Source organism: Rhinolophus hipposideros (assembly GCF_964194185.1).
Source record: "Rhinolophus hipposideros genome assembly, chromosome: 1".
Lineage (NCBI taxonomy): Eukaryota > Metazoa > Chordata > Mammalia > Chiroptera > Rhinolophidae > Rhinolophus > Rhinolophus hipposideros.
The window spans coordinates 8580392-8593797 of NC_138047.1; the positions used below are offsets into that span (position 1 = coordinate 8580392).

At 41.1% G+C, this 13406-nt stretch overlaps 1 protein-coding gene across 3 annotated transcripts in view; it reads right to left on the minus strand.

Annotated features, from left to right (window-relative positions):
- The window catches only part of ITIH2 (inter-alpha-trypsin inhibitor heavy chain 2), a 33041-nt gene that overhangs the window by 1639 nt on the left and 17996 nt on the right, over positions 1–13406 (minus strand). For all 3 annotated transcript variants that reach the window (XM_081053777.1, XM_081053778.1, XM_081053779.1), the window contains 9 exons: positions 12739–12920; positions 11678–11863; positions 11180–11319; positions 9596–9765; positions 7478–7615; positions 4160–4273; positions 3127–3325; positions 2386–2558; positions 1086–1197 (listed from right to left, as the gene is read on the minus strand). In XM_081053777.1, coding sequence (XP_080909903.1) covers positions 1086–1197; positions 2386–2558; positions 3127–3325; positions 4160–4273; positions 7478–7615; positions 9596–9765; positions 11180–11319; positions 11678–11863; positions 12739–12920 — 1414 coding nt within the window. The remainder of the gene's footprint in view (positions 1–1085; positions 1198–2385; positions 2559–3126; positions 3326–4159; positions 4274–7477; positions 7616–9595; positions 9766–11179; positions 11320–11677; positions 11864–12738; positions 12921–13406) is intronic.

The window sequence follows — 13406 nt, forward strand, 5'->3', positions numbered from 1 at the left end:
TAAAGGACAAAGGAGCCAGTGATTTGAAAAGTTACATGGCATATTGCCATTCATGAGCTTTATGATTTATATAACTGTGTATGGCCCACAGGTCAACTCGGTTTCAGTGGTGCATCATGGGGGCTTGCAGTAGACGAAACTGAAGCCCAGCATTTACCTTTGGTCATTCCAGTTTAGTAGATGCATGTGCACTAACTTCAGAGAAGCTTATTACTATTACCGTTTACCATTTCTTCCAGAAAACATGCTTACCCAGCCCACTGCTAACGCCCTGATCTCTAGTAAACCGGGGCCAGTTGGGTGGTGTACTCACCAAGAGCTCATTGTTTTAGTTCACCAATCTATTTTTGTGGTAGTACGTATTATTGTAATCTTATGGTTTAATTATTATTGTAATTTGATGGCTTAATTAAGTCCATGGAAGTCAATGACACTTGTGGGCAAAGAGAGTCATTTCTGATAAAGCAAATTTGGTTGCTTTGTAAAAACTCTCAAAGGGCAGAAAATGCTTTAAAATGATACCGAGTTAAGCATTGGTGAGAACTGTAAAAGACTGAGAAAAATTAAAAGCATAAGAATTGTACACAGCATGCTTTACAAGTATCTTAAGTTCTCACTCCAAAATAGCATATGGATATAGTTTAAGAAAAGCCACACAAAAAGACACTCAGTAGATTCATACTTAAAAAGAAGGCTCTAGCTTTAATATAAAAATACACATTCTCTCTCTTGCACTAAGGTACATAGTGCCTTGGTTTAATTTTTATGATTTCCTTCTCTGAGCAGCTTTTTTAATTATCCAGCTTGTGACCATAGGGCTGCCACTGTTTGAAGGTGACGACAACTGACCAAGTAATCTTGGATTCTACAGTATGTACTTATGTATGTAGACATTGTTTTCATTTCAGACGGACTGTCTGTAGTGTCCTTATGCACATGCTACATATGTGTCTATTCCTAATGAATTCTTTGATTTGACATAGGTCATACGTTAAAAAAGGAGCTTTTCTTACTCTCCTGTTTGCTGTGTGAGTCCAATCCTACTAGGAGCCCTTTCATTACTGTCATGTGCATCTGAGGCTTACCTGGTGACAACCAAGTTTTGTCCTTTCACCTCCATGCTTGCCTCTGGCTTCTTGGGGTCCTTTCCTGGCCGCTCATTGAAGATGCGTATCTTTGGCTCATGCATGAACTGGCCTAGTGAGACAAAGTCCAGATAGGGATTTATACGTAACACCAAGGTAAAGAAGAAGACAGGCGGGTCATTTGATCCAACCCACCACTTGGTCCTCCCTCCAGAATTTCTGGGGTAGAAAGACATATTGAGAGGAAAAGGGCACAGCAATGGGTTCTCCTGAGAGCCAATCCGTGCTGCTCACCCCGTGGTCACTATATACGAGGCTGATCTACTGAATCAGAAATAACATCGAGCATCCTGATGACAGGGGGTTAAGGTCAGAAACTGAGAGCATAGCTCAAATCAGAAACAGCTTTGTGATGTCATATGCTTAAATCAGAACCATTCTTTAAAAAGAAAGTTTACCTAGATGTCCTGCTTGTTATTACAGACTTCCTAAGCCAGACTACTTCTCTTCAGTTAGAAAAAAATCTTTAGCATAAAACTTAAACTGTATCTGCCCCTTCTCTGAACATGCCCAGTTTGTGATGATGAAATCCTGGTCCCAGGAAAACATTGTCTGGAACAGTAAAGGTCCTCGCTATAGCATTACTGAGTCACCCCACCCTGCTCTCTTGGGTTGTAGTAATCAGGTTGTTTATTTTCCGTATATTACGATGTTTTGACATCTTCATAAACCTGTCTCTCGGTGGAGAGACTGCCCCGCCTTGGGCAAGCCAATTCTGAAAGATAACAAAGGACTCCACCAGAAGCTTGTCTTGATATGCAACTAACCAACCCAGAGCCAGATCCCCTACGGCCTGTACAACCCAGAAGAAAGCATTCCAGGGCCAGATGCCAGGCAACTGGAGATCACCCTCTAGCTCAATGCCCAAGGGAATCATTCAACCAACCACCCTTAAACTACCCTGCTCTGTCTTGTCTTCCCACGGAAACCCTGATAAGGGCCTGGCCTGAATCTACTGCTCATTCTTGCTTTCACTTCCTAAACCAAATCTGGCCTTCCTCCCGTGGCCCCTGCGTGGCCAGCCAGACCTCCTATTTCCAGGGGAAACAGTGAGTGACAGTTCATTCCAGTGGCATTGACCTCTTTGGGTCATCACTCATTTGCTTTATAAATTAAGATCCTGTGCTTTTCAGTTTACCCAGTTTGTCACTTTCCCAAGTTCTAACCAGTGTCACCCAAAGCTGCTCACGACCTAGTGTGGTCCCACACTTGTCAGGTGGTCGGTCGGCCGAGACTTTACCTATCAGTCCATGCGCTTTAGGTGAAAACTTGTTTGTGGAGGGAATGTAGATCCCCAAAAAGTCTACGTTGGTCGGATGCTTCTTCCAAACGCGATGAAGTAACACAGAGAAGGACATCTCCTTATGGAGAGTGATCATCACCGTCTTCTCTTTCTTCACTGAGACAAACACACTAGTGGGAAAATTGAAATGGGGTCAATGATTTCAGAATAGACTCTGCAGAAAGTCGTCCCTCTCATCCCTAACATGCACTTCCCATTCCTCCCAGTACAATCCCACTAGTTTCTAAGAGATTTACCATGTTTTGGTCATTTGATCAGAATGCTGTTTGAACTCCCAGCTCTGAAATTCTACCAATGTATATGTTCGTTTAATTAAATAATTAACAGATACTAATGGGAAGAGATTACTCATTAGACACAATCACAGTGTTTCTGAGCATATCTGACACAGAGCTGGCTGTGGATTTCAGTTGGTGGACTCATTCACTTACCCAACACGTATTTACTGACTACCTACGTAAACGCATGCCGGGCAGTAGGCTAGCGCTGGGGCACCCGGTGACCGAACACATGGTCCCTGCTGCTGGGAACAGAAGCGTGGGTAACCAAATTTTTTTGAACCTCAACTTCTTCATGTTTAAAATGATTATTTTAAGGTCTATGTTTATGTTCAGATATCTGGAATGATTTATGTAATGTGTCAAGGACAGGCCCAAGTGCAGACATAGTGACACTTGCCTCTGACTAATGACCTGAGCTGTGTCAGACCAGGACAAGATGGATGAACGAGAGCCCCGGCTCATGGTGATGGTCTCAGTGCTGATTTCTATTTTCATGTCTTCACTTTGGAAATAAAATCCCAGTTTTCCAAAATAGGTGCTTAGTTTTCCATTGTTGGGTTTCTTGGCACCAATGAGCTGTCCATTGACCAAAATTCCTACAGAAATAAAAAAGGTTTGTTTTTCCTTCTCTCTCATGTGCCACTTTCTTTTTTCATGTGTGGGTACCATAATTCAAATTTATAAAAACTGACAGTATGAGAAAATTATTATTTTGTTTATATAACACTTTTTCCTCTAACTCTTATGTTATGACTATGCTTTATTATAGTTTCATTATATTACAAGATCTGCTAGTTCATACTGAAGGAGAGTAGTTTATCTGTAATAGTTCAAACACTTAGAAATAGATTCATAATTTATTTCTTACTATTATTGGAGTTTGGGAAATAGAGGGCTTCTATTAAGGTGAGAAAGAAAGCTGGCCCGGTGGCTCAGGTGGTTGGAGCGCGGTGCTCCTAACGCCGAGGTCGCGGGCTCGATTCCCACATGGGCCAGTGAGTTGCTCCCTCTACAGCTAAGATTGTGAACAACAGCTCTCCCTGGAGCTGGGCTGCCGTGGGCAGCCAGAGGTTGGTGTGAGCTGCGGCGGGCTGCCGTGGGCTGCCGTGGGCTGCTGTGGGCTGCTGTGTGCTGCCGTGGGCTACTGTGTGCCACCATGAGCAGCTGGCGGCCAGCACGAACTGCTGTGAGCCACTGACCGAGCACCGCAGGCCTCAGCTGGGGGGAGTGTAAGGCTCATAACACCAGCATGGGCCAGGGAGCTGTGTCCTACACAGCTAGACTGAGAGACAACGGCTTGAACTGGAGTTGGGGAGGGAAGGCGGAAGAAAGGGGGATAAAAAAACAGAAAGAAAGAAACCCCAGGTACTAACAGCGAAGCATGACAATGATCTAATTGTCTAATTCAAATGTGTATCTTTTAATTTTACCTGATTCTGGATCTGAAACAAGGTTGAGGATTTTTCCAGGTTCAGAGTCAATATTGAAACAAATATTCTTTTGGCTTTTTGGTAGGTAAATGATGAAGTGTGGGTCATTTTCAACTGGAAAATATACAAAGAAAATGAAAAGAAGCGAAAAATCATAGAAGGGAAGATGATTTTGAAAACTATTCTACTCCTGAACATCTCTACTTTAACAAGAACAAACATTTATTGTGCTTCTACTATAGGTTAGGTACTGTTCTGCTAGGCACTGGGCCTGGTGCAATGGATACTTATTCCGCAGCTATCACATAGGTACTGGGCTAGAGATAAAAATAAATAAGAAAGACACAAGAAGTAAGACACAGACATACACACTATATATACATATATATACACAAATATATATACAAAAAATGTGTAACACTTTAAGAAAGGAAAAACTATTAAAATTATAATACTCAATATATACCAATAACAAAGGATGAATACAAGTCGTGTTTGACTTTTGCAATTACAAGAGGTGCTCAAAGTGGTTACCACTAGTGTAATTTTAATATTTTTTTCCTTTATTAAAATGTATATACATTTTTTGGGCACACACACATATACTACATATGGATAAACGCATATACAGTGAAAGTGTGTATAGGTAGGTACAAAGATATGTATTTTATTAAGTAGCCATACACAGTATATAAAAATAAAGGAGAACAAACATTATTTGGTGGCATACAGATTAATATTAATCAATTCCAAGAGCAATGAAGAATCAAGTTACTCCCAAGAAAGTATTCCTTTGTGACTGAACACTATTCTTCTGATCTTATTTGTTGATTTGTTTAACCATTCAACAAATATTTAGTGAGAAAAAAACTATGTACAAAACACTGAATTAAGCCACATTTGGTGCTGCTTTATATAAGTCCTGGTCTGTGGCTTCCAGAAAGTAACACTTTAATGAAGGAGTGACAGAGATTCTCTCCCGGATCAAACTCTACTCAGACTCCCCTGAACTTTTCAAGTACACCTTAGCTTTTGGACTTCCATGTTCATCTCTGCGTTGTTTCATTTAAGCAAGAATCCTGCCAAGTCAGTTTAACCAGAAACCCCGCCCTCCGCATTGGATCACAATCGATATCTGATCAGGTCCCTCATCCCCCACCATGCCCCAAGTGGTGTCTGATCAGCTGGCCTGCCTGCAGCAAGAATCCTGTTAGGGCGGTTTAGCCCAAATCCCCTTCCATTGAGGTATCCTTGTAGAAATCTTTCATCCACTGACCCCAACCCCACTTCTTGTCTATAAACTCCCACTTTCCCATGTTTTTATTTGAAGTTGAGTCCAATCTCTCTCCCCACTGCAGTGGTCCTGAAGCCCATCGGCCCTTGAATAAAATTCTTCCTTACCATGCTTTCGCAAATGTCACAAACAATTTTTTCCTTTAACACTTAGAACTTTATGTTTTCTTTCATAGAGGCGGACAGAACCACTCATGTAAGCTAGAATGACGTAAATGATACAATGGCCTAAGCACAATGCTCTGAGAACAGAGATGCAAGGATACTTGACTTCACCTGGGCAAGTTGAGAAAGGCCTTAGGAAGGAGTTGAGTTTTGAACTTTTAAGTCTTAAAGATAGGAGGAGAAAGGGGAAGACTACGACACAGAAGACAGAGAGGGATTTTATTCTGAGTGGACAGAATGAAGAACAGAGGTAGAAAAGTGGATGGTTTGTTTAGAAAGGACCTCAGTGTGACTCATGGATGGGTTCTTGAACAATGTAGAAAAAGATAACACTAAAACTGTACGTAGGTGATGAAGACAATGGAACACCATGCTAAAAAGCGGGCCTTCAAGCTGTTGGGGAAATATTAAAGGTTTTAGAGAATAAAGGTGACATGATTCGACCTTCATTTGCGAGGTTACTGTTCTCTAGATATTATCACAAAGCTCCTTACAAACATGAAGTCAGCTCATTCTCACTGTATCCTTAGAGGACAGATGACCTACCCGAGGTCACATCACAGACTGAGTAAGTGCTAGAGCTGTGACTCACAGCCACGCTGTCTGACTACAAGTCCATTCTCCCAACCGTTCTCTGACACGCTCGTTCATTTTCAAGTGTGTTTTGAACCTTGAAATCGAGGATAAACTAATCCAGAGCAGGAACAAAAACTTGTATTTCTTTGCACCCGTCACACCACCAAGCCCATGCTGTGTATTTAATAAATACTTGGTTAGTTGATTTTGTATTGGAGCTGGGCACTAGAGGGCATCATTAAAACACAGAACAAAGGTTCCCAACTCCTTTAAAAAAAATAAATTAAAAATCATTTTATTATGCTATCCTCTTCCTTCCTCTACACAAATGTGGTATTTGGAAGCATTCTGTTTGAAGGAAATTGTTTTTATTAGAGATAACAGTTGGTTTTGCCATTTTAATTAACCCAGATCCCACCAATCAAACCTTCTGATAAGCAACAATGAATCAGAGCTGCCACATTGAGTTGATATTATTCTAGGCAACAGAAATGAAACATCATGTTTAAGTTGCTCTGTGCAGCTTTAGATTTTAATTAGGGTGAAAATAGATTGAGTGCTCCAGTGACTGACTTCATAGATCCCTAATGGTCTGGAATGACGTAAGACTAGCCAGTGTTTATTGAGCTTCTACTGGGAACCAGGACCTTACCTTATAACCACCTTGTAGAGGAGGTATTATCATCCCCATTTTATAGGCAGGCTACCTTTGGGAGGTAATAAAGGGTTAGATGAGGTCACAAGAGTGGGTTCCCCATGTTGGGATTAGTGTCCTTATAAGAAGAGATACCAGACAGCTCTCTCTCTCTGTCTCTCTCTCTGTCTCTCTCTCTGTCTCTCTCTCTGTCTCTGTCTCTCTCTCTCTCTCTCTCTCTCTCTCTCTCTCTCTCTCTCTCTCTCTCTCTCTCCCCGCTTCCCTCCCTCCCTTTCTCTGGCTCTCTCTCCAGAAGTCATGTAAATTCACAGGAAGATGTCGGCCACCTACAAGCCAAAAAGAAAAAAGAAATCTACCATGCCAGCACCTTGATCTTGGACATCTGCTTCCAGAACTATGAGAAATAAATTTGTGGTATTTATTTATGTGGTATTCTGTGGTATTCTGTTATGATGGCCCAAGCTAACTAATACACAGAGTTATTGTCTTTCAACGGAAGGCAATTATGCCTGTAAAAGTCACCTATTTTCCCTGGACACAGCAATTTTATTAACACATGGAAGTGCTCCCTCCACAGATTATGACTCAATTGAATCTGGGAGGTGAAAGCCATGTGGAAGTTTTCTTACCTCTCATTACATGGGGAGGAGGAGTGATCTCAACCGCGGGAGCTCCAACAGCAGGCATTGGGGTCCTTGGTGTTGGTGAAGGGCTGACCCAAGATGGGAGTGAACTTGGAGCAACTTTGCTGCCGTAATACAGGGCACCTGTGTAGAAAACCTTTTCAATTCCTGACTTCTCTCTCCTATGGCTCCCTCTGTCAAAAGCTGTAGGCCTGCTGTAGGGTACTCTGCAGAGTCTGGGACATGGGCTGGGGTCTGCAGCAGGAGGAACTGCCCCACAGAGTTGGGGAAGGGCCCATTGGACATGCTAGTTCTGTGGTAGATAATGTCCCATCCATCCCCTGAATTAGTCATCACCTTCCTGATCTAGTCCTGTTTACCCAACAAACAAAAACCTGAGTAATTTACTTTCCCAAAGAGGTTCCGTATCAGCTACAACACATTTATTCTGCTTTCTGATCTCTAGTCCGTCTTATTGTCTTTGAGAAACAGATGCCAGTTCACCTAGGCATTTCATCTAGGCAATATAAAGTCACCTATAAATGCCCGTTTATCTAGGGTGAGTGTCTCCCTGGATCAATGTAGCTGTGAGGCCCCAGCCTGTTGAAACTGGAAGGCGAGAAGTCAGAGTTCCTTGAATCCTGGGCCACTGCGGTATAGGTGACATCTTGCTTTGACAAAATTAAAAATTCAGCAAATGATCCCTCTCGTATACGCACGTCATTCTTAAGACTGTGTTTGAACAGTCCCTGAGAAAGAGGAAGGAAGGAGGTGGACAAACTAAGGTCTTTTAAACTTGGGAGCAGCCCCTCAGGCATGCCTTGGGACTTTCCGCAGGACGTAGAGGTCATGGATAGTTTTTAGGGCAGTTTCTAGGTTCACAGCTCTCACATCTGCTCTTTCCTAAGCAAACCCCTCTCCTAGTTTACAAGTGGAAAGCATGCTCGCTCCCTGCTTCCTCTCACCAAAAACCTCCTGGGAACCAAAGCATCCTTTCGAAAACTGGTGTAGTGCCAAAAAAACAGAATGGTTCCAAAGACTGAGAAACATATCTGTTTGTTCCCAATTCTTTGTTCCCTGCAGAATTGGAGTAGGGTCCAAGCTGTAATCTAATAGATTAGTAAAAATAATTTTTGAATTACTTAGAACGGTGTGAGTTTTATCATATAATTTTGAAGGTCAGGTGAGTGGCATTCCTATAACTAAGTTCTTTACATTCCTATCTACTTATCTTTGTCAACAAGGTTTATCAGGACTTATGTCAATAAAGTATTTTTTAAAAGTAGAGTTGATGCTGAATCTTGCCTCTTTCAATCGATTCCGAAATAACATTTACCCATAGATTCATGAAAAATACACTCAGCCACATTTTTCTCATTAAGAGATGATGTCCAAGAAAATATCCCTTCTTATGTATATAGAAATTTATAACACATTTATTTATTTTGATCAGTTGTCTACTCACAGTAATTTTAATAAAACTCAACCCAGAAGAAAACTTTGAACACTCATAATCTTAGGGTCACAAACAACTGAAAGTATTTAAATTTGTAAACATGTTTTTCTTGCAGCAGAGAAGGATGATTAATAACAGGATTTCAAGTATAAAAATACGTTATGTTAGGATATGATTCTGCCCGGAAAGTGGAATGGGAATATAAGGTCCACTAGAAAAAAAGAACAATATAAAATTTCCAGTAATTAACATAGAATTTGTTCATGTACTTTTTTTAATGGATGATGGTTTGTGTCAATGGACACACTTAAAACAGTGACGTCACAGTTTTATTTAGAAAGCTCAACCTTTACGTTGTGCCAGAAATTAAATTCGTTGCAAGTACTTAAACAACATGGAAACTTTCTAATGCCGATTTAAAAACTGTATGAAGGGGTACATAAGTTTGGAAAATTCCTTTGGAAAATTCCTTTGGAAAATATGTGAGCAAAAATGTTTGACGATCACAGCAATAAACCATCCACAGAGTAAACTGACAGGAAGCGCTGAGCACAGGGACACAGGCTTGGGAGCCAGGGGCGGACTGGGTGCATGAGAGGCTCAGGGGGTCCTAGGCCCTTGGCACAGGCTACGAGAGTGATGTTTCTCCACTGGATTGAAACACTGACCTGAGCAGCAAGAATGATCTTGGGGCGGTGCGTCGGCCAGCATGCGCTCGTTTCCAGCTTCATTCTCAATCACCATGGCAGTGAGGGGGGTCACAATGTGATGTTCCAGAGACATCTGCAGGATTGTTTTTGTAATTTTCCTTTTGGCAGCAGCTGTAGGAGCCAGGCTCCTGTATTCAGGAATTAGAGACATTACAGAGCATCGCTATATTTCAGGCTGAGTGAACGTCCCACAACCCCACCACTTCCGATGTTCCACCAGGGAAAACAGAACTAACAGGTTTCATGAAGCCATGAAGTCCTAGGGAATTTTTTCATGGACTTAATTTTGTTGGAGCAGTTTTAGGTTCACAGCAAAACTGAGTGGAAAGTACAGAGAGTTCCCATATACTTCCTGCCCCTTATCTCCTGCCCCGTTATCACCAGCCCCCACCATATGGGACATTTGTCACAATCGATGAATCTGTATGAACATGGCATTATCACGCCAAGTCCACAGTTGGCATTAGGGGTCACTCTTGGTGCTGTACATTCTATGGGTTTGGACAAATGCATAATGACAAGTATCCACCATTACGGTATCATATACAGTAGTTTCACGGCCCTAAACATCTTTCATGCCCACCTATTTACCCCTCTCCCAACCCCTGGCAACCACTGATCTGTTTTATAGGGGATTGTTTTCTAAAAATCAGTATTTAACTTCCGCAGCAATTTGCTATCTCCTTTTAAATGCGCCCAGTGCGCTCCCGTAAAGGGGCAGAAATACTTCTCACTCATTTCAAAGCCACAGCTTATAGCCGCTGTGTGCTTTGTAATCTTATTAACACCATGGATTTTCTCTGTGAGCAGTTATACAACTGCACGTCATTTCCCCCAACCTAGTTCAGATGACCCTTCTGCATGTTCCTGAGAATCTGACAGACACGTAGAGTGGGCTCAGAAATGGTAATTTTCTTAATCATTACATATACGTAACTGACGCCGGTGGTTTAAGAGCCATCCATCCATTACTCTAGAAGTACAGTTTTTATACTGGAGAGTTTAAACACAGGTCGGCTGAGAAGCCATAGATGCAACAGATCTCTGTGAGGGAGCCCTTCCTTATGTGATAACAAAATCGCATCCCTGTACGTTTCTGTTTGGACAGTAACCCGTTTCCAAGAGTAAATCCAAACTCCTGCTCTGCACAGCAACGTGGACGAATCTCACAGATGACATAGTGAGTGAAAGGAGCCAGAAACAAAAGAATACAGATTGTATTATATCATTATATGCAAGAAGTCTTCTATATTTGGATCTGGGTGGGGATTCCATGGGAGATATATATAAAAATTCATTACATAGTGCACTTAAAATCAATGCACTTCACACACTTTACTGTATGTGTGTTACACCTCAATACAAAATTTAAAACGTGAACCCAGCTTTAGCAAACGTGCTTAGAACCAGTGGAAATTAATAATCCAAACCATGTAATAATTGGCTGCCTTTCTTGGTTTCAAACTCTTTTTGTGTATTACTTCGAATATTCAAGGCAAACCGCATACTTTTGCAAATCCCTGTGGTGCATGCTATTCTTACCGCTCAGCTAGAAGTTGGTTGATTGTCAGGTAGGCCCACAATTTCCTGGTGAAATCAGGATCTGCATGTTTGTCTTTTGAGAGAAAATCCTCCAAGTCATCCATTTGGGCCAGGGTCTCCAAGACCAGCTCCGTGTTGGCCTGGACGATGCAGGGTTCAGTTTAAAGACAGCAGAGTTCATTATAAATTATAGTTAAGAAATTCACATTTTTATACCTACTGGGAGTGAGTCAGGGTACTATGCAACTTTAAGGGGAATGTGAAAGAAGACCAAAGAAGAAGTAGGTGCATACTTCTGGAATTTGGGATGAAAAGGTAAGGAATTATACAGTAATTGGTAAGATGGTAAAGATATTCTCATGTCTTCCTTTTGATATTGCTTTTATTTTATATATAGGAAGGATTCTTGGAACGCAGTGTTAGTCTGTTAATACACAAGATCGACTGTATCCAGGGGACCAGTTAGTATTTTTAGAATAAGCAGACAAGCCAAAGTACCGAAGTTGCGGTGATAATGCTCTGTAATTGCTCTGATTTTTCAGGGTCAAATTTTCCTGCCACCACAATCTCTGAGCCTCCAAAATAGTTGTGGAAACTGTTTTGAGTGACATCCGTTACTGATGTATGGGGATAGTTGAACTGAACATTCTGAAGCAATGGAGTAGAGACCTGGTTGTAGAATTTCTACAATTCATAAAAAAACAAAACAAAACAAACAAAACAGAGAAATCATTATTTTTATATGTCTAAAGGATTTTTCTCTGAGACTATTCAAATGCTTAACAGATATCTCTATCTCTTAATTTATTCTCACAGTATCTTTGGGAGAAGCTATGGCACAAGGCAAATCCTCACAATTATCAGACGAACTGAGACATAGAGACGATAAAGACTTGTTAAGAATATTCCCTTTGACTTAAGAGCCCAGCATTTTTTTTCTTGCGTGTTATGACCAGCACGAACAGCTTTTCGTAATAAAAAACATCAGCGAGGTTGATATTCCCCAAATTAGAACCTTATCCCTGACCTGTCTCCATGTTTAAATATGGGCCTGCATTTGATTTATGGTACTTGGTACTGATGGGGGGGCGGGGGCAGGAGAGGGGGCGGAGGTAAAGTCTGTTTTTCTCCTACATCTTTTTCTTGTTCATTTAGTCAAAATAAACAAGTAGGTCACATACTTTATATTTAAGGACACTTATAGGCTAGTGTGATTCTCTGTGTCGCATTATAAAATTGCACTTTAAAGGGAAAATGGTGGCCATGACAGTAAGGAGGGCCAACTGCTTCATGGAGCTGGAGGGCCTCTGAAGACTTGTCCAGGGGGTGAGGGGTGTCCATGGCCTTTCTGCCTCTCATCTCACTCAGTATTACTGCAGCTGGACAAGTAGGGTGAGCTGCGGGAGAAAGGAACGCACACGTTCTTAATTCTTGTGACCAGATATAGCTGAGGTAACGATAATTTTCACTTAAACTCCTCCATCTTCATTTAAGTGTCAAATATTCCTAGAATGATTTTGAGTAAAGAAAAAGAAGAACAGGAAAAAAAAAAATGTTACCTTGAGCTGGGTAGAAGTGTCCTGGTTTCCATAAATCCTTTGAGCAATTCCACGGTTGTCATTGGATAGTCTCTTCAAAAAATCATAATCAACATCAAATCCTATCCCCAAACTGAACAAGGAGATGTTGTCGCGTATGTTCTGCTTCACGTTTTTCTGAATTTTGGACAACTTTAGTTCACCTAAAGGTGATGATGACAGAAAGGAAAGGAATGAGGAGGCAGTGTCATACAGTTTTTGGAAGCTCCATGGAGGGCCATTTAGTGAAATTTGTCCAAATTAAAAATGCATTTACTGTTTGACTCAGACTCAATTACTAGGAATTTTTCTCATGGATGCACTCATACATGTTGAATGAAGTATGGGCAATGACATATAGCAACATTAGTGGAAAAAGTCACATAGTGGAAACAACTTAAATGTATCCCAATAAGAAAGATTGGTTAAATTATGGTACATTCCAACTGTGAAATACTGTACAATTATTCAAAAGAACAAAGCAACTCTCTGTGTATTTATATTGAATGATCTCAAAGGCATTTTTAAAGGGGAAAAACAATTAAAATATTGGTGTATGTAGGATGTATGTGTATATACTATGCACACATGTGTGTGTATTCACATATATGTGTACATATGTACATATAGTATGCAGATTTGCATAGAGT